This window comes from Theropithecus gelada, chromosome 3 (assembly GCF_003255815.1).
Source record: "Theropithecus gelada isolate Dixy chromosome 3, Tgel_1.0, whole genome shotgun sequence".
Lineage (NCBI taxonomy): Eukaryota > Metazoa > Chordata > Mammalia > Primates > Cercopithecidae > Theropithecus > Theropithecus gelada.
This window is the reverse complement of record NC_037670.1, coordinates 181,213,115-181,235,420: the sequence shown is the minus strand read 5'-3', so window position 1 is coordinate 181,235,420 and position 22,306 is coordinate 181,213,115. Positions and strand designations below refer to the sequence as shown.

The 22,306-nt window shown below is 40.8% G+C and overlaps 1 protein-coding gene across 1 annotated transcript in view; it reads right to left on the bottom strand.

The window, feature by feature from the left end:
• The window catches only part of UBE3C (ubiquitin protein ligase E3C), a 141,451-nt gene that overhangs the window by 98,531 nt on the left and 20,614 nt on the right, over positions 1–22,306 (bottom strand). The window contains exons 2-5 of the mRNA XM_025378882.1: positions 13,285–13,338; positions 8,174–8,248; positions 6,827–6,973; positions 1,429–1,544 (exon numbers count right to left, since the gene is read on the bottom strand). Coding sequence (XP_025234667.1) covers positions 1,429–1,544; positions 6,827–6,973; positions 8,174–8,248; positions 13,285–13,338 — 392 coding nt within the window. The remainder of the gene's footprint in view (positions 1–1,428; positions 1,545–6,826; positions 6,974–8,173; positions 8,249–13,284; positions 13,339–22,306) is intronic.

Here is a 22,306-nt window from a genome sequence, read left to right as displayed (position 1 = left end):
ATCAGGAGTTTCTTGTATTAGAAATTTTTAAAAATAAAAGTTGGGAAAAGAATAATTATATTTAGATAATTTGCTTATACAAATACATTCAAAAGTTACGTTAGAGGTGTTTTACAAACTACAACCCACAGGCCAAACCAGCCCCAGGGCTGTTTTTTGTACAGCTGTTGAGTGAAGCATGATTCCTTTATTTTTACAGAGTTGTAAGCAAAAGGCAAGAAAAATATATAATAGAGACCATATGTGGACCACAAACCCTAAAATACTTGCTATCTCGCCATTTACAGAGAAAGTTTGCAAACTCCTGCTTTACAGAAAGAATGTATACAATGTGTTTTTCAAACTAAAAGTTTATCAAAGAAATAAGTTGGAAAAAATATGAATTACTGGCATCTGGGATCCTCCTGGTTCTCTCTTCTACTAATAGGTTCTTTATTCCTATCTTTGGTCCAGCTAAGTATTTTGGAAAAATCAGTTAGAAAAGACTAGTTCTGATAGTAATCCTAAACAAATATTACAGGCAGTGTCCAGAAAATTAACTGAAATTATACTGAAGGTTCAGAATCATTTGAAAATTTTACTACTGTTGAGACATAAGCAATTTATTAAAAACTGGTAAAGGTGTTACATTCAGGCAATATAATTCACATTACTTACACATGTTCTTTTGGACACTGAATGCAAGAAAGTCACGGCAGTGGCTTATGTTGAGTTCCTACATAAATAATAAAAAGCCTGATGAAAGGTGTATTCTAAAGAAGGGGCTTTCAAACTGCATTTTGGTGGAGACCCCTATGGAATGGAATCATTCTCACACATCAGGAGTCCTCTTTTGGCTGGCCTTCCATTCTCCAGTAACCAGGATGGCCAACATTCACAAGATAATTCCAGGGCATCCTTGAAAGAAAAAGTCATCTGAAAGATACTGATATATGTGTCTTCATTTATATCTCATGCCGGCCTGAATCACCTCGAGTAAAAATTGTAATATATAGAAGTCCATGGCCAGGCGCGGTGGCTCACGCCTGTAATCCCAGCACTTTGGGAAGCCAAGGTGGGCAGATCATGAGGTCAGGAGACTGAGACCATCCTAGCTAACACAGTGAAACCCCGTCTCTACCAAAAACACAAAAAATTAGCCGGGCATGGTGGTGGGCACTTGAAATCCCAGCTGCTCAGGAGGCTGAGGCAGGAGAATGGTGTGAACCCGGGAGGCGGAGTTTGCAATGAGCCGAGATCGCACCACTGCACTCCAGCCTGGGAGACAGAGAGACTCCGTCTCAAAGAAAAAAAAAAGTCCATGATCTCATTTAAAAAAAAAAAAGGTATGGAAAAGTCACTGTCTCTGAAAATAAAAGTCAAAAGGTATTCCCCTAAACAAGGTGATCAATACATTATATATGTTGCTGACTTACAATAGAATTTTACCTGCAACAGAGGCTCATCAATCTTTTTATTTGAAATAAGCATGTAAGTCTCTCAGATCCATCCAACTGCTTGACAAACAGAGAGCTGTGTTTAATTAAGTTCTGATACAGCCATATCTGAAACAGCAAAACACACAATATATAACTCTCAATGACAATTTAAGTTTGCTAATTTACATAATACCCCAAATTTCCTTAAGTGGCAATGCACATTTAATCAAACCTAATCAAAAGATGGTAAGAAGTAAATATTCTAAGTCAGGTTTTATTTAGAGGCATATTCATTTTCCAGCCAGGCGCAGTGGCTCACATCTGTAACTGTGGGAGGCCGAGGCAGGCAGCTCACTTGAGGTTGGCCAACATGGTGAAACCCTGTCTCTACCAAAAAATACAAAAATTAGCTGAGCGTGGCAGCACACACCTGTAATCCCAGCTACTCAGGAGGCTGAGATGGGAGGATCACTTGAACTTGGGGGGTGTGGGTGGAGGCTGCAGTGAGCCAACATTAAGTCACTGCACTGCCTGGATGACAGAGAGACCTTGTCTCCAAAAAAACAAAAGTATTTGCATTTTCAATCTTAATACATCAGTATTAAATTACTAAATTAGTAACTAAAACAAAGTACACTTAAAGCTCATGTCAATCTGAAACAAAAATAGTTCATTTGCAAAAATCAGGAATCTGTAATAAAAATATATGAGAAATACGAATATTAATCCCAAGTTACAGAGGATATCTGTTTCTTTTCACCTTTTTTCTCTGCGGATGTGTGTGCCTGTGTGTCTCTAGCATCTGTTCCTTTTGGATACTTCCCTTCTCTAACTCCATCATTTTTTTGATAGGGAAGGCAATCCTATGGCCCCACTGAGTTCTGGCTGGCCAGAACTCTCCATTGTCCTGGATAAAAGGATAGTCAGTGAGTTCATTAAATGCAGATGCAGATTTCCGTCACTTGCAATCAAGAGGCCTGACTAGACAGTATGTATGAAGCTGCCCTATTACTTTGAAAACACAATACTCAACAAGGAATCTCTTCCACTTTCTCTACTATACCTTTGTGAAACAGACTGGTATTTTATTTTTGCCTTTCATAAGGCCCATTTAGAATCATCTAGAATGAAAAGATAGCCTTTGTTTTTTCTTTTGAGACAGAGTCTCACTCTGTCACCCAGGCTGGAGAGCAGTGATGCAATCTTGGCCCACTGCAACTTCTCCTAGGTTCAAGCGAGTCTCATGCCTTAGCCTCCCAAGTAGCTCAGATTATGGGTGCCTGCCACCAAGCCCAGCTAATTTTTATATTTTTAGTAGGGATGGGGTTTCGCCATGTTGGCCAGGCTATTCTCGAACTCCTGGCCTCAAGTGATCTGCCAATCTCAGCCTCCCAAAGCGCTGGGATTATACACATGAGCCACCACACTCGGCAAAGATAGCCTCTTAAGTGTAGCTAGATATAAATATGCCACATAGCCTTTTCTTTGCCTATTACTTTTAAGTAGTTTCTTCTTTGACATTAACATTTCTTTGCCATAAAATGCTATTAACAATGAAATTACCAACACAAAAGCACTCTGCATAATAAATTAGCACATGTCTTAAGCTGGGATGAAATAATTCTGAACTACTCCTAATATTAGCTAATTTGCCTACACACAGGCTTTCTCTTGAGGTGTTCGGAGCTACCTTGCCCACATTTTCTCAGGAACAAATAAGATACGAATAATTCCTTCACTAGCTGACATGTAGCTCTTCCTAAAATTTCTATTACCAGTTAACAAATGAGATGTAAAATAACTACACATTATATAATAGGACTGTTGGAAGAAGACTTCATCAAAAGATTCAAAGAAAATTAAGCAACTAAAAAGTGAGGCAATTATTAATTCCAGAATTAAACTGAACATAAAATATCATCTTAGTACCATATTTGACTTAAAGTCATAATAAAAAATGTTTAAAAAGGGGGAGTTGAGGAAGAAATAGCCATATATGTTGATTTTTGCATAGAATAGCTTTGAAAACCTATCAAAAGTGGCATTATGCTTCCTCCTAGAGTAAAAAGCAAACAATGTGAAGACGGGGGCAGGAGACATTTTCCCCTATGTTAAGATTAATTTATTGCTATCGCATCTATGCTTGAGAACTGAATCAACATTCAACTGCCCAGGCTGGAGTGCAGTGGCAGGATCACAGCTCACTGCAGCCTTGAATACCTGTGCTCAAACGATCCTCCTGCCTCAGCCTCCTAAGTAGCTGGACTACAGCAGCATGCTAATTTATTTTTTGCTTTGTTTTATAAGTGGAGTCTGGTATTTTGGCCAGGCTGGTCTCAAACTCCTGGCCTGGAGGGATCCTCCCACCTCAGCCCCGCAAAGTGTTGGTAATACAGGCATGAGCCACTGTGTCCAGACCACTTTTCTTTTATCCTTTTCCTGGACGGGTCTTAGGACATTTAATTCTATTTAAGGTTTCAGAATACTTGCACATGAGCAATTTGCTTGATATTTGCTCGAGGCCTAAAGTCAAATAGTTCATTTACCTCCAAGCTTTTCACAGACGGCTTCTGAAGCAAGACTGTGAAGCTACACCATGTTTATAAACCACGTCGTGATTGATGACTAAGACTGAGGACCTCACTTAAAGGTAACAGGTGCTCTGGAGAGACACCAACCAACATCTCACATCACCTGCCTCTGTGCTCCTTGGCGATCTTGCAATCTACAAGATTAGAGTATGTGAGGCCAGGAGAGCCTGTTCCAGAAAGCAAGCCCGATTATCTGCCATTGTACTGTTCTGATTCTTTTTTTCATCTACTTCAGAAAGCCTGGAAAGAGCCTGCACTTAACTGAAGTCTAGAATGGGTACATTCAACGGTTTTCACTGCCTCTCCAGACTGGCTCTCAGTTCTTTCTCTGCACCTTCTCGGTTTACAGAAAGTTTTCCCCATGTTCCAGCTTAGCTCAACTCCGGAGGCAATGCTGGTTTTAAAGCCGAACACCAGTGGAGTAATCATATATTCCTTTGTGTGCTGTAATTAATTCGTGTAGGATCATTCAGTAGGGATGGTTTGTAGCAAAGAAGACTTATTTTTCACTGTATACTCCCCTTTTCATGCAATTTGAGATTTTTAACACAGATAAACACAAATTTCTTTTTTTTTTTTTTTTTTGTTTGAGACGGAGTTTCGCTCTATCGCCCAGGCTGGAGTGCAGTGGCCAGATCTCAGCTCACTACAAGCTCTGCCTCCCGGGTTCACGCCATTCTCCTGCCTCAGCCTCCCAAGTAGCTGGGACTACAGGCGCCCGCCACCTTGCCCGGCTAGTTTTTTTTTTTGTACTTTTTAGTAGAGACGGGGTTTCACCATATTAACCAGGATGGTCTCGATCTCCTGACCTCGTGATCCGCCCGTCTCGGCCTCCCAAAGTGCTGGGATTACAGGCTTGAGCCACCACGCCCGGCCGATAAACACAAATTTCTAAAAATAAATAATATATTTAACCTGGCTGGGTGTGGTGGTTCATGCCTGTAATCCCAGTACTTTGGGATATTGAGGCAAGTGCATCACTTGAGGTCAGGAGTTCAAGACCAGCCTGGCCAACATGGTGAAACCTGCCTCTACTAAAAATACAAAAAAAATTAGCTGGGGGTGGTGGCATAAGCTTGCAATCCCAGCTACTCAGGGGGCTCAGGTAGGAGAATCGCTTGAACCCAGGAGATGAGGTTGCAGTGAGCTGAGATCACACCACTACACTCCAGCCTGGGCGACAGAGTGAGCGAGACTCCATCTCGAAAAGGAAAAAAAAAAAAAAGATAAATAGTGTATTTAACCCTAGGCCAGGCGCAGTGCTGACGCCTGTAATCCCAGCACTATGGGAGGCCGAGGCAGGTGGATCACCCAAGGCCAGGAATTCGAGACCAGCCTGCCCAACATGGCAACACCCCATCTCTACTAAAAATACAAAACTTAGCTGGGCGTGGTGGTACACGTCTGTAATTCCAGCTACTTGGGAGGATGAAGCAGGAGAATCGCTTGAACCTGGGAGGCAGAGGTTACAGTGAGCCAAGATCACGCCACTGCACTCCAGCCTGGGTGACAAAGCAAGACTCTGTCTCGGGAAAAAAAAAAAAAAAAAAATGTGTATATATATATATATAATAATAAAATATATATATATAAATAAAATTATATAAAATATATATATAACCCAACAATTATATACAAATCTCTTAATATTCCCTGAGAAAATGGACAGTAACAAGTTCCATTTTTTAAAAATATTCTTCTATGCATTTAGATGTATTTATGTATTTTCCACCATTAATACACACTGTTCCTCAGCACTAAGATCAAAAGCCTACAAAATTTTAGAGAACTACGATTATATTTGGGATTTTTTTTTTTTTTAAAATGAGACTCGAAGGCTGGGCGTGGTGCCTTATGCTTACAATCCTAGCACTTTGGGAGGCTGAGGTGGGAGGATCACTTGAGGCCAGGAGTTGCAGGCTAGTCTGGCCAACATGGTGAAACCCCGTCTCCACTAAAAATAGAAAAATTAGCCAGGCATGTTGGTAACATGCCTGTAATTCCAGCCACTTAGGTGGCTGAGACACGAGAATTGCTTGGGCCCGAGAGGCGAAGGTTGCAGTGGGCCAAGAATGCACCACTGCACTCCAGCCTAGGTGACAGAGCAAAGCTCTACTCCCCCAACGCCCCCGCAAAAAAGAGACCCTAAATCATGAACAGTGGCTCACGCCTATAATTCCAGCACTTTGAGAAGCCAGGGAGGGAAAATCACTTGAGGCTAGGAGTTTGCGAACAGCCTGGACAACATAGCAAGACCTCATCTCTACAAAAAAAAAAAAAAAAAATTAGCCTTAACATTAACAAGATGTACACACACCTGTAGGCCCAGCTACCTGAGAGGCTGAAGTGGGAGGACTGCTTAAGCCTGGGAATTCAAGCAACAGAGCAAGACCCCATCTCTAATATAACAATAATAAAATGTAAACACTGAGACCCTGCATTTTAGAGTTTGCAGGTAATCACGATGTGGTATTCAGAGTGCACTTCCCACTGACCTAGGTGTGCTGGCAACTGCTGAGGCTGTGTCAGGGTACATGACAGGTGGGCAAAATATTCTACTTTTTAAATGCTTAAGGTTTTCCACTGTAAAAAAAATACGAAAAAGCCTATTTTTGGACACACATTTTTATGTGTATCAAATTTTAAGAGGTAAAACACATCACCACAAAGGTAACCTCTCACAGCTAGCTGAGAAGTTCGCAAAGCCTGGACGCAGTGGAGAGCTGCTTAACTTTCTGATGAGATGCCATTTCCACTTTAAACAAAAAAGTAGAACACGTGTAAACCAGGACAAGTGAAAGTGTAGTTAACACTCACCAAACGTTTTGAGTCTTCATTTTGTTTGTAAAAAAACAGAAGCTGCCTTACCAAAAGGGTAAGGTTGGGGCCATTAGCAATGGGAAAAGCGCCCCCGGACTGTGACAAGGTGGCACAGCGATCAAATGCACTTCTTTGGATGGAATACTGGAAGAAAAACAAAACAAAATGACCCATAAATACAGTATTTGGACACACAATTCTTATGATGTAAATATACGTTGCTGTGTTTACAGGAATGGTGGAAATTGACAATGAAAACGTCACTATTGGTCCTTGCTCACAGTTGAGTTGTAGGGGAAAAAAAAAAGGTTAAAAAAAAAAAAAAAAGAAGAAGAAAAAAAAAGCTAGGCATGGTGGCTTAAGCCTTTAATCCTAGCACTTCAGGAGGCCAAGGCAGGTGGATCACCTGAGGTCAGGAGTTCAAGATCAGGCTGGCCAACATGGCAAAACCCCGTCTCTACCAAAAATGCAAAAGCTAGGCTGGGCACGGAGGCTCATGCCTATAATCACAGCACTTTGGGAGGTCAAGGTGGGTGGATCACCTGAGGTCGGGAGTTTGAGACCAGCCTGCCAACATGATGAAACCCTATCTCTACTGAAAATACAAAAACAGTTAGTCAGCTGTGGTGGTATGCACCTGTAGTCCCTGCTACTCAGGAGGCTGGAGCAGGAGAATCGCTTGAACCTGGGGGCAGAGCTTGCAGTGAGCCAAGATTGTGCAACTGCACTCCAGCTTGGGTGACAGGGCAAGACACTCTCAAAAAACAAAAAACAAAACAAAAACAAGCCAGGCGCAGTGGCTTATGCTTGTAATCCCAGCACTTTGGGAGGCCAAGGCAGGCAAATCATTTGAGGTCAGGAGTTCGAGACCAGCCTGGCCAACATGGTAAAACCCCAACTCTACTAAAAATACAAAAATCAGCTGGGCATGGTAGCACGCGCCTGTAATCCCAGCTACTTGGGAGGCTGAGGCAGTAGAATTGCTTGAACCCAGGAGGTAGAGGTTGCAGTGAGCCAAGATCATGCCACTGGAGTCTGGCCTGGGCAACACAGTGAGACTCAGTCTCAATTTGAAAAAAAAAAAAAAAAGAATCTCCCACGACTTTCTTCTATTTTGATTTTCAACTGTGGTTAGGCCCATGTTTGCATTTTATTATTTAAAAATTACCTAAAAACTCACCTATCTATAAATCTTTACAATAATCAGAACAAATAAAATTATTTATTGGGAAGAATACTATTGTCAACATTGACTTCCATTAACAAGGTGTACAAAGATACCATATTTAAAATAAGCTCTCCCATGCCCTACTATTCTTCTCATTTTAAAACAAACAAACTTACTTGCTGTTTTCTGTCTCTATAGCCTCGAATAAATGACTGGATAATTATTGCATTTTTCAACCTTCGCCTTTCTTCCTAAACAATAAAAGGAGGAGTGAGGGAGCAACTGGTCAGAACTGAGTGAAAATGACATTTTGCTAGTACAGACTTTAAAAACACTTAATGGTGATGTAATTCACATACCATAAAATTCATTCTTTAAATGGTAACACCCACCAAATATGCATTTAATATATTAACAGTCCTATAACCATCACCACTGATTTTTAGAATACCTTCATCACCCACAACCAGAAGCCCTGTCTCCATTCACAGTCACCCCCAGTTTCCTGCCGGCCCTTCCCTTGCCCCTGGCAATCACTCATCTACTTCTATCCTATGGATTTGCTTATTCTGGACAGTTGATATAATGGGATCATACAGTATGTTGTGTCTGGTTTTCTTCACTTAGCATGATGTTTTCAAGATCCACCTATATTACAGCATATGTGAGAACTTAATTCCTTTCTAAGGCTGAGAGTAACGTTCCAGTGTATTGACAGACCATGCTGAATTCATGCATTCATCTACTGATGGACATGTGGGCTGCTTCCACTTTGGTCTATTATGAATTAAGGCTGCTATGAACATTCATAGAGAAGTTTTGTTGTGGATACAGGTTTTCATTTCTGTTGAGCATAAACTTAGAAGTACAGTTATCATTGAGGAATTGCCACACTGTTTTCCAAAATGCCAACACCATTTTACAATCCCACCAGCATAGTAGGACTTTTTGTTTTGTTTTATTTTATTTATTTTTTTTTGAGACAGAGTCTTGCTTTGTCGCCCATGCTGGAGTGTGGTAGTGCGATTTTGGCTCACTGCAAGTTCTGCCTCCTGGGTTCACGCCATTCTCCAGCCTCAGTTTCCCGGGTGGCTGGGACTACAGGTGCCCGTCACCACACCTGGCTAATTTTTTGTATTTTTAGTAGAGACGGGGTTTCACCGTGTTAGCCAGGATGGTCTCGATCTCCTGACCTCATGATCTCGATCTCCTGACCTCATGATCCTCCCGCCTTGGCCTCCCAAAGTGCTGAGATTACAGGCATGAGCCACTGTGCCCAGTTAGCAGGACTTCTTAAAGTTTTAAATATTAAAGGAATACAAACAGACAACACCAGCATTTATTTTAAAGGTCACTTTCTTGTTTCAAGAGAAAATTCCAATTTTCATTGACTTGAGACTATCTTTAAAATGCTCAGTGACCTGGCAAAAATATGTGTTCTTCATTGTTATGACCAGTGCTACCACTGTTGGACAGCCTACTACTACGTGTCAGCCCTATGAGAGGCACTTTAAGCCAGGCATGGTGGCTCATGCCTGTAATCCAAGCACTTTGGGAGGCCGAGGTGGGAGGATGACGATGTCAGGAGATTGAGACCATCCTGGTTAACATGCTGAAATCCTGCCTCTACTAAAAATACAAAAAATTAGCCAGGCTTGGTGGCGGACGCCTATACTCCCAGCTACTCGGTAGGCAGAGGCAGGAGAACGGTGTGAACCCGGGAGGTGGAGGTTGCAGTGAGCCGAGATCGCACCACTGCATTCCAGCCTGGGTGACAGAGCAAGACTCCGTCTCAAAAAAAAAAAAAAAAGAGAGGCAGTTTATATCCAAATGCAGAGTCATCTTACAGGTGAGCATCACTTCCAGTTTAAAGATACAGAAACTGAGACTGCTATAAAGATTAAGCAACACCCAAAGATGTAAGGCAAAATTCAAACTCAGGTATGAGAATAAAGCCTGTACTCCATCTCACCATACTACATTGTTTCACGTCTTCTATGAATGCCATCTACAAAGCTGAGACTAACACACACACTGTGGGATTCAAGAACACCATCAAGTCATATAGATGTACTTTCTGGGCTTGAAATGGTTATTAAAAAATCCTGTGAGGCCGGGCATAGTGGCTCACGCCTATAAACCCAGCAGTTTGGGAGGCCGAGGCAGGCAGATCACTTGAGATCAGGAATTCCAGACTAGCCTGGCCAACGTGGTGAAATTCCATCTCTACTAAAAATACAAAAAATTAGCTAAGCATGGTGGTGCACGCCTGTAATCCCAGCTACTTGGGAGGCTGAGGCAGGAGAATCACTTGAAGCTGGGAGGTGAATGCTGAAGTGAGCTGAGATCACGTCACTGCACTCCAGCCCAGGTGACAGAGCGACACTTTGTCTCAAAAAAAAAAAAAAAAAAAAACACCAGGAAAAAGTGACTTTCACCAGATGCACATGTCAATGTAAGGACACTGGAAACAGGAAAAAACAAGGAAATACGACATCTCCAAAGGAATACAATAATTCTCTAGCAATAGATTTTAATCAAATAGAAATTTTGAAAATCTCAAATAATTCAAACTATTGAATTTTTTTTTTTTTTTTTGACGGAGTTTCACTCTAGGCTGGAGTGCAACGGCGTGATCTCAGCTCACCGCAACCTCTGCCTCCCGAGTTCAAGCGATTCTCCTGCCTTAGGCTCCTGAGTAGCTGGGATTACAGGCATGCACCAGCACACCCAGCTAATTTTGTATTTTTAGTAGAGACAGGGTTTCTTCATGTTGGTCAGGCTGGTCTCAGACTCCTCACCTCAGGTGATCCACCCGCCTCGGCCTCCCAAAGTGCTGAGAATACAGGCGTGAGCCACCGCGCCCAACCCTCAAAATATTGGTTTTAAAGCTCAGTGAGATACAAGGGAATTCTGAAAAATACAGTCAGAAAAATAATTTGGTATATAAGCGAGCAACTTACCAAAGAGACCGGTAGTTTTAAAAAGAATCAACTAGAAATTCTGGAAGTGAAGAATTCATTTAAAGAAATACAAAATACATTTGAAAGCTTCAAGACAGACTGATCAGGCAAAAGAAAAGAATCTCAGAACTTGAAGACAAGTCTTTTGAAATAATCCAGCCAGACAAAAACACAGAAAAAAGAATGAGCAAAGCATTCATGATATTTGGGATAATATAAAGCAATAAAATATTCAAAGTATTGGTAATATCAAGGTCAAAGAGTCAAAGAAAGGATTAGGAAACCTATTTAATGAAATAATAGATGAAAACTTCCTGTCTCACAAGAGATTTAGACACTCACATACAGCAGGCTCAACCATCCCCAAGCAAATAATCAGACTATCTAAAGAGAAAGATAAAAACTGAATTCTAAAAGCATCAAAAGAAAAGCAGCTAGTCACCTATAAAGGAAAACCCATCAGATTAAAAATCAAGAGGAAAAACAGTAGAAACAAACCCCACAGAAGATCCAATTACTGGAGTTTAAACATTGTCTTAAAAAATCTATAATTATGTTCAAGAAATTAAAAGAGAACTAAAGACTATATAAAAGAATGAAAAAAAGTTCTAGAACTGAAATAACAAAAGCTGAAATTAAGAAGTCAATGGATGTATTCAACAATTAGGCCGGGCAGGGTGGCTCACGCTTGTAATCCCAGCACTTTGGCAGGCTGAGACAGGCGGATCACTTGAGGTTAGGAGTTCAAGACCAGCCTGCCCAACATGGCAAAACCCCATCTCTACTAAAAATACAAAAAAAACAGCTGGGTGCAGTGGCGGGTGCCTGTAGTCCCAGAAAAGCACATGAGGGATATATGGGACACAATGCAAAGGTCAAATACATTTACAGTCTGAGTCCAAGTAGGAGAGGAGGAGGAGAATGAAGCAAAAGCACTAATGGAAGAGAGAATAGCCCAGAATTTTCCATAAAACAAGATTGAAAACACCACCCAACAAATATCTTTCTTGGTTGAGCAGTGCCCTCCTGGGGACATCTGGTAATTTCTGGTGACATTTTTGGTTGTCACAATTGAGGGAACGGAGTGCTACTGGCATTTAGTGGGTAGAGGCCATGGATGTTGCTAAACATCCTCCAACGTACAGAGTACAGAGCAGTTCCCCACAACAAAAAATTATCTGTTCAAAAACATCAGTGCCAAGGTTGGAAAATCCTGACTAAAACTCTTTTCACTCTAACCACCTCAGAGAGCCCTTCCCCTAAACACCATGCCTAATATAGGCCCTTCCAGTTGTAATCACATTACTCTGTCGCCCTCATAGGTCTTGTCACCACCTCAGTATCCTGGTTCACGGCTCTGTTCTACCACTGAGCAGGAACCTTGTCTGTCTTATTCACTATCTGTATACTCAGCAAGCAGAGCAATACCTAGTACATACACAATAAGTTCTCAAAAAATATTTGTTAGAGGCCTAAATGAATTATTAAGATAACAAAACAAAAAACTCTAAAAAAGCAGGCCATAAGATAGTACAATTGCAGATTAATCAATAAAATAAAGCTATTTAAAGAAACTATCACAACATATAATGTAGGATAAACAATAAAAATGCCATTAGTGTCTTTCTTTCAACTTCTTCACAAACAGTTAAGACACATGTCTTAACAGTGAGCTTTCTCCTTTTGTGTCATGAAACATCAACATCATAAGCCAGATGAGGCAGTTCACGCCTATAATCCCAACACTTTGGGAAAATGAGGGAGGCAGCTGCATGAGGCCATAAGTTTGAAATCAGCCTTGGCAACAAAGCAAGACCCCATCTATGTAAAAATTTTTAAAATTAGCTGGGCATGGTGGCATGCACCTGTAGTCCCAGCTACAGGAGGCTAGAGCAGGCAGATCACCTGAGCCCAGGAGGTCAAGGCTACAGTGAGCTATGATCTTGCCACTGCACTCCAGCCTGGGTCACAGAGCAAGACTCAATCTCTTAAAAAAACAAACAAAAAAAAGAAACATGAACATTATGTTTATAATACGGCTTTCTAGATCTTCTGGAAACCATATCATTATGTAAGTCAACCAAAAGCCCATGTTCCTTCTTCAGTCTGGAAACTGCCTTTTTAGTCCATCTTTTCCTACACTGGCTCCAGAATAAGTAACTTACAGTGAAATCAAAAAATGTTTCTAAAGCTAAACACACACACACACATTCTGTCATATATAACAAATACATACACATATACATATATACGGTAAAACCAAGGCGTGTTTAAATGCTGTAGAAAAAATGCTTATCTACAGAGTATTACAAAACTGTTTTTACCTCTCTCTTTCTTCTTTCTTCCTGAGTACGATGTAAAAGAGAAGCCTTTTCCTCCTACACCCAAACAAGAGAAAAAAGGAGGTAAGGAAGGTTATAATTTCAATTTTTAAACTCCCATACAAAAATTATAGAAAGTTTTCACCCAAAAAAAGATTCTAAGATCATGCAAAAAAGCTGACTTAATCAGATGAGAAAATCTGAGGCACAAGAAGTTAAATGGTTTCCCAGAAGTCACTAGATATAATGCAAGTTAGTACTTCAGTAGCTTTCTAAGAATAAAAACTGATTTCTTCACATATACAAATGAGTACAGGTAAAACTGGGGAAATGTGAGTAAGACTGGTGCTCTGTACCAACGTCAGAGTTCCGGCTGCAACATCTTACTAGCTTTGTAAAATGCTACCCAGAGGAAACTGGGCAATGTGGACGGGGTCTCTGGGTATCACTTCTTTTCTTTTGTTTTTTGTTTTTGTTTTTTTTTTTTTTTGACACGGAGTCTCGCTCTGTCACCCAGGCTGGAGGGCAGGGGTGCCATCTCAGCTCACTGCAAGCTCCACCTCCTGGGCTCACGCCATTCTCCTGCCTCAGCCTCCCAAGTAGCTGGGACTACAAGCGCCCGCCACCATGCCTGGCTAATTTTTTGTATTTTTTTAGTAGAGACGGGGTTTCACCATGTTAGCCAGGATGGTCTCGATCTCCTGACCTCGTGATCCGCCTGCCTCGGCCTCCCAAAGTGCTGTGATTACAGGCGTGAGCCACTGTGCCCGGCCGTCTCTCGGTATCATTTCTAACAGTTGCATATGAATCTACAATTACCTCAACAAAAATTTCAATGAAGAAATCAATTTCTCTGATGGAAATTTTTTTTCATAAGTAAAACTAAGTTTTGAACAAAATCACTTGGTTTAAAGAAGGAAGTGAAAGAATAAAACTTCAAATAAATGAAAAATACTTCAAGAGAACCCTCTTCTCCCCCCCAAATTGTTCCAGTCTTTAGTGTATGGACATTTTATTTTTGTGAATTTCTTCCAAAATAAAATTAAAGGTCCAGGCTGGGCGAGGTGGCTCATGCCTGTAATCCCAGCACTTTGGGAAGCCAAGGTGGGAGAATCACTTGAGCCCAGGAGTTTGAGACCAGCCTCTACAAAAACTTTTTAAAAATAGTTGGGTGCAGCAGCATGTGCCTGTAGTCCCAGCCACTCAGGGGGCTGAGGTAGGAGAATCACTTAGGCCCAGGAGGTCGAGGCTGCAGTGAGCCAGAATTGAGCCACTTCCAGTCTTGAGTGACAAAGCAAGATCCTGTCAAAAAAAAAAAAAAAAAAAAAAAAGTTAAAGGTCAGAGACACTATATATGAATCATTAGAAAAACATACATTTAAGGGGGCACAGTGGCTCATGCCTGTAATCCCAGCACTCTGGGAGGCCAAGGCGGGCAGATCATGAGATCAGGAATTCGAGACCAGCCTGGCCAACATAGTGAAACCCTGTCTCCACTAAAAATACAAAAATTAGCTGAGCATGGTGGCGGGCGCCTGTAGTCCCAGCTACTCGAGAGGCTGAGGCAGAAGAATCGCTTGAACCTGGGAAGCGGAGCTTGCAGTGAGCCGAGATCATGCCACTGCCCTCCAGCCTGGGCAACAGAGTGAGACTTTGTCTCAAAAAAAACAAAAAAAAAAATTAAATATCTTGAGAGATATATTTAATCAGAAGAGTAGTTAAGCCAACTTAAAATTATACACTGATATGTGAACTAACAATATTCAGAATCAAAGTTTCTATCTTTTTTTTTTTTTTTTTTTGAGACGGAGTCTCGCTCTGTAGCCCAGGCTGGAGTGCAGTGGCCGGATCTCAGCTCACTGCAAGCTCCGCCTCCCGGGTTCACGCCATTCTCCGGCCTCAGCCCCCCGAGTAGCTGGGACTACAGGCGCCCGCCACCTCGCCCGGCTATTTTTTGTATTTCTTAGTAGAGACGGGGTTTCACCGTGTTAGCCAGGATGGTCTCGATCTCATGACCTCGTGATCCGCCCATCTCGGCCTCCCAAAGTGCTGGGATTACAGGTTTGAGCCACCGCGCCCGGCCCTATCTTTTTTTTAAATTGAGACAGAATCTTACTCTGTCACCCAAGCTGGAGTGCAGTGGCGATTTTGGCTTACTGCAACGTCTGCCTCCCGGGTTCAAACAATTCTCATGCCTCAGCCTCCCGAGTAACTGGGACCACAGGTGCACACCACCACACCTGGCTAACTTGTATTTTTAGTACAGATGGGTTTTCGCCACATTGGCCAGGTTGGTCTCTCAAACTCCTGGCCTCAAGTGATCTGCCTGCCTCAGCCTCCCAAACTGCTGGGATAACAGACATGAGCCACCATGTTCAGCCTAGAATCAAGTTTCTAACTGTCAAAATGTAAAGCCAGGCCTGGTGCAGTGGCTCATGCCTATAATCCCAGCACGTTGGAAGGCCGAGGTGGGCAGATCACTTGAGCTCAGGAGTACGAGACCAGCCTGGGCCACATGTTGAAACCCTATTTCCACAAAAAATACAAAACAAATTAGCAGGGTATGGTGACGCATGCCTGTAGTCCCAGCTACTTGGGGGTTGATGGAGAAAGATCACTTGAACTGGGGAGGCTGAGGCTGCAGTGAGCCAAGATTGTGCCTCTGTACTCTTGCCGGAGTCATGAAGCAAGACCCTGTCTCAAAAAAAAAAAAAAAAAAAGAAAAGTAAAGTCAAAGAAATTAATCCTCCAGATATTTTCTATCATAGAAAATTTCACATAAAAAACCCTTATCACATGTCCAACAGCAGAAAAAATATTGTTTTAAACTTAACTAAAATGATTCATGATTGTTTACTTAATATTCTTTAATTTTTTAAACTTTTAAAAACTAATTTTAGACAAAGAAAAACTGCAAAAATGATACAAGTTCCCTTATTCCATATGTCTTACTCACTTCTACATTAAGCAGATACATTTATCAACAGGAAATTAGCACTGATACAGTAACGTTAACTAATCTACAAACTTAATTAGAAATCCACCAATTTTCCCACTAATGCCGTTTATCTGTTCTAGAATCCTATCCAGGACCCCACATTATATTTAGGTACTATTTCCTCTTAATCTTCCTCCAATCTATATAGTTCTTGTCTTCATCTTTCATGTCCTGGATGCTGTCCCTCAATTTGGGTTTTTCCAATACTCTCACGATTACAGTAAGGTTATGCAATAATGATAGCATTAGATTTTAATCCATAGGATTATACGCACATACACGCACCATGGACTCAATACTTACATAAATAACCAAATCAATAAACAAACAAGGGAAAAGAAAACTCTTTTCCTCACAGAATCCAGTTTAAAAATGTAGAAGGAAAGAGAAAAACAGAATCACCAAACACTACAGTGATAAACACTGCAGACAACATCTACTAATGTATGCTAACATTAGTGGGCAAAAGTTTGAGGAAAAACAGGATTTGCCTAGTCTCGAAGTGTCTCTCAAGAGATAGATCAATTAACAAGGGAAAGACAGAAAATTTAGAGCGGAGAAATCTTGCAGACACCACCAACTAAGACATCAGCTGGCTCAGTTATAAAACATAAGGGCATAATGAACTACTACTTGGTCCATACAAACGATACAATCAACTATTGTGTTAGTCTTGTCAAAAGACTCTTTTTTAACCTAAATGTATTTATCTCAAGGGGAAATCTTTCATCACTAAATAGAAAAACAGCATCACTGCTCACAAACAGAAGGTATCCCCCCCAAATTAAATACAATGAAAACTGTATTTTTAAAGTTAAATTTGAAAGTGGATGCTGCAGTGGCTCACGCATGTAATCCTAGTACTTTGGGAGGCCAAGGCCGGCAGATCACCTGAGGTCAGGAGTTTGAGACCAGTATGACCAACATGGTGAAATCCCGTCTCTACTAAAAATATAAAAATTAGCTGGGCGTGGTGGTGTGCACTTGTAGTCTCAGCGACTTGGAAGCCTGAGGCAGGAGAATCACTTGAACCTGGGAGGCAGAGGTTGCAATGAGCCGAGATCATGCCACTGCACTCCAGCCTGGGTGATAGAACAAGACTCCATCTCTTAAAAAAAAAAAAAAAAGAAAGAAAGAAAGAAATAATCACAGAATTACACAAAAATCTAGCAAGTTTGTTTATAAAAAGCCCTATGTGAAACTTGATTCCTCAAGGTAAAAGAAATTGTTTATAATCACAATAAAAGAATACGAGACACTATGCTGCTTAGTTTAAGAGGAAGATTAGGCTCTGTTAGACAGTTTTATTTTTTAATTTTGATATTAACCAAAGAATTCTAATTTACATGTCTGTAATCAGATCAGGCAGGCAAATGGTATTTATTTATTTTTTTGGAGACAGTCTCGCTCTGGCCCAGGCTGGAGTGCAGTGGGGCAATCTTGGCTCACTGCAACCTCTGCCCCCAGGATTACAGGCATGTGCCACCACGCTTGGCTAAGTTTCTGTATTTTTAGTACAGACAAGGTTTCACCATGTTGGTCTCAAACTCCTGACCTCAAGAGATCCACCCATCTCGGCCTCCCAAAGTGCTGGGATTACAGGCGTGCGTCACCGCACCCAGCTGCAAATAGTATTTAATCATGTTCTCTGACAGAACTGGATTCTGAAAAGGAATTCCTAACCAAAATGCCATTTTGCTTCAACAAACTTTTGCTTCAAGAAACCATCCACAGTCTGATCTTTTGAATGTGTCCTTTTACTTGGTAATATTCACATGTTAATAAAACAGGGTGGGGGAGACTGTCTTTATCCATTCACCACCAACTGGTTTAGAAAAACCCTCATGGAGACCTTTAAGCCTAACTCTGTATTTTTTTTTTTATTCTTTTCTTTTTTCCCACATGCTGCTGTGTCAAATACTCCTAACTTTGTAAATGCCATATTCAAAATACTTTTTTCAAGTTTTTCACAATTCTTTCCTCCACATCAAGATGTGTATGCCATGGTGAAAGTTTTACTCCACAAAGATATGACATTCTTCTTGAGAGAACATTCAAGGACAGACTCTGCTACCTACAAGCTTTCAGGATGAGGGAGAAGTGGGTGTTGGTAGTTACTGCCCACTTCACAAGGCTAGAGAATTAAGTCTCTGCCTTTCACAAGAGTGATGATTTCACACTCTACTGATAACAGACTTAATATCCCCACATATGAGACTAGTAGGACTGCGTTTTCAATACAAAAAGGGAGCAGACTTGAGTTCTGGTAAAGTTTCCGGTGCTGTAGCACAATGGGACCAAATTCTCATATTAACCCAAGACACAATCTCTGCTTTTCCCATTCAACACACTTGGAGTCTGTCATCATTTGTCATAAAATCAACAATAGATTTTAAAGCATTTCTTCTAATTTATGAGCTAGGAAAAAAATGTCTCCATGGACTTGTCTATTCAGCTCACGCCTGACAAAGCAAAGGATTAACTGAGTTCAGAATATCAGTGGGCTCATCGGTCTCCAGCGAACAGAACCAAGTTTGTCTTCCCCAGGAAAGTAACAGCTGCTCAACGTATCTGTCCCTATCTAAAAATGGACAATGAGCTAACTCATTAGACAAAGGAATCTTGTCCATTATTTTATTTGCTTTCTGACTAATCATCACTTTTAATCACAGCTTTGGCAGCAGCTTCCCATTTGGCCAATTAGCAGCTCCAGCCTTTGTGATTAAACACAATGCACGGATGCAGCATTCTCCACGTCGGTCCTGCCACTCTGTGCATCTACTTTGAACCTGTTTGTTCCCAAAAGCTGAACAGAGGTTTTGGGTGCTATGGCTTATGGTTTCAAAATAAAGCATGAGTGCATGGTTTCACACTGGAATTTGGCATGTAATAGATTAGGTTCCCTCTCTCAGCCAGTCCATGAAAAACTGGTTTTCAAAAAGCTTCATTATATTTGTGTTTCCTTTGATTTTCTTCACAGCCACCAAGTTAAAGCTGACTCTAGGGCCGGGCACAGTGTTTCACACTTGTAATCCCAGCACTTTGGGAGGCCGAGGCAGGAGGATCACTGGAAGCCAAGAGTTCAAGACCAGCCTGGGCCATGAAACAAGACTTTCTTTACAAAAAAAAAAAAAAAGGAAAAAAGAGGTAGACATTGGGTCTCACCATGTTTATCTCTCTCTCTCTCTCTCTCTCTCTCTATACACACACACACACACACACATATATATATATCTGTTGCCCAGGCTGGAGTGCAGTGGCACGATCTCGGCTCACTGTAACCTCCGCCTCCCAGGTTCAAGCAATTCTCCTGCCTCAGCCTCCGAGCAGCTGGGATTACAGGCTTCCACCACCATGCCTGGCTAATTTTTGTGTTGTTTTTTAAAGTACAGACCAGGTTTCACCACGTTGGCCAGGCTGGTCTCAAAACTGTTGACCTCAGGTGATCCACCCACCTCAGCCTCCCAAAGTGCTAGAATTACAGGCATGAGCCACCACGCCCAGCCACCACGTTATATCTTAATGGTCACTTAGGTTGTTTTCAGTTTTTGGCTAATTCAAATAAAACTGCAGTGGATATCCTTGCAAATGTGTCAGTAATGTCTGTAGGTTAAATTTCCAGAAATAAAACTGCCAGGTCAAAGGCTATGTGCATTTTGAATTTTAATAAATATTTCCAAATTGTCCTCCAAGGAGATCATGTCAATGTATGAAAAGTGACTGCTGTCCCTTGTCTTCACTTGCACAGTGCGGCATCTAACTTTTTATGTTTGCCAAGTAGATAGGCACAAAGCCTTATTTCACTGTAGTACTAACTGTATTTTTTAAAATAAGGCTAAAGTTCTTATGTTTAAAGGATATTTTTATTTCCCTATGCAGTTTGAACCATTTAATTTTTCCATTTGATTGATCTTTTCGTATTGTTTTACAAAAAATCATTTTCATGATGTTCCCTTTGTCACTGTCTTTAACCTTGGTTATATTTTTCTATATACAAAGTTTTAATTCTTAATGTACTCAAATTTCTCAAGAATTCAGTAGCTGCAGCTTAGGATTATATGCATAGCATGGACTATTACCATCCATATCACTAGCATGGATTTCTGTATGCTAAATTTTTTAATGCATTGTTGCAGGTTTATTTTTAATAGCATGCTGAAATCTCACTTTCAGAAGCTGACACTAGTGTGAGCCACATGCTGATATTCATAATTGTGAATTAGGATCATGCCTACACCTTTATTTTTTCCTCCTACCAGCTGGGCCTGACATGAGCTTTTAGAAGTCGAATGATGAAGACTGTCTTATAACTGAACACACTAACTATAAATAGGGCTGTCTTCACATATCATAAGGACCACATTAATAACCCATTGGAATCGGCTTTATTTTTTTGGCTGCTGAATAAATTACAGGGCATTCACTATATGGAGTATCACATAGCTCTTTAAAGGAATGTGGCAGATCCATCTACTGATCAGGAACTGTCTCCGAGATGTACTGTTAAGGGGGACAGAAGTACAGCAATCTGTTCAATATGCTCTAGCTTGTGTTTTTTCAAAAAGAAGGGAATTTACACACCTATATGATTATATATGTAGAGAACAGCTCTGACAGGATGTGTAAAAATCCCAAAATAGAGTGTGAATATAAGGATTAAACAATTGGGGCCGGACACAGCGGCTCATGCCTATAATGCAAGCAGTTTGGGAGGCCAGGGCAGTGGATCACTTGAGATTAGGAGTTCGAAACCAGCCCAGCCAACGTAGTGAAACCCCGTCCCTATGAAAAATACAAAAATTAGCCGGGGGTGGTGACGTGCACCTGTAGTACCAGCTACTCGAAAGGCTGAGGCACAAGAATCGCTTCAACCTCGGAGGTGGAGGTTGCAGTGAGCCGAGATCATGCCACTGCACTCCAGCCCAGGCAACAAAGCAGGACTCTGCTTCACTTGACTAGAGAAAAAATGAAATATCCAATGCAAAATGCAATCATTTAAATATCACAATATACACCAAGAGACTTTCTTTTCTTACTTCAGAATTGTGTCGTAAATAAGGCACTATTTTAATAGCAAAACTCTAAAGACAATTTATATGTATCCATTGATAGGAAAGTGGTTATATTAAGTATGATATAAACTATGCTATGGAAATTTGTTTTTGTTTTCAAGAAACAAAAAAAGAACTGGGGGTGTGAGGAGTGGAGGTGAAAGGCAAGAAAACTTCTAGTATTTTATCTGAATTTTCATATTCCCCTGTTTGAATGATTACCCATGTACTTATAATATTTTCTCACTTTCTAAAAGTAGTAACAAAGTAATATGAGAACAAGTTCTAAAAACAGCTCAATATAATGAGGAATTAGTTCATCACTAAGTGGCTGGGAGGAAAGGGGCAAGTAAGGTACCAGGAGAAAGCACATTTAGATTTTAACAAAGGACTAAACTTCCTATTGATAAACAAGTTTTTTATTTCAATTTATTGTACTCATAGCTGAAAACATCCTTATCTTTTAAATTACGCAGATGTAGAACCCATAGGGATGCCCAGTAGCAGTTACATACAAGGTCCATCAAACATCCAAAGGGTCTCTGAAACAACCGAGGCCGTTGTCCTGACAGCGTGCACGCTCCCTGCTGTTAACTACTCACCAACATGAAATCCACAGTGAGCACAGCCAACTGCTCTGGGTGCCGTGCAGCTTTAGGTACTATCCTTATCTTCTCTGAACATTAAATATGACCAAACTTTACAAACACCATTTACCAAGATGATTTTCTTTTCTTTTCGTTTTGTTTTGTTTTTTTTTAATGTGGGGAAAATGCTTTCTTCACTAAATGATTTTAAATGGAGGGAAAATGCTTTCTTCACTAAATAAATTTAGTGGTAACAAAGTTTATTCTTTATTTGAAATAGTAAAGCATACATAGTTTAAATCAGATTTCATTAAAATTTTTATGTTAAAAAACTAGAGTGAATGTCAAAGTAAATTTAAGTAACTTTCAAAAGACAACATGCCCAAATT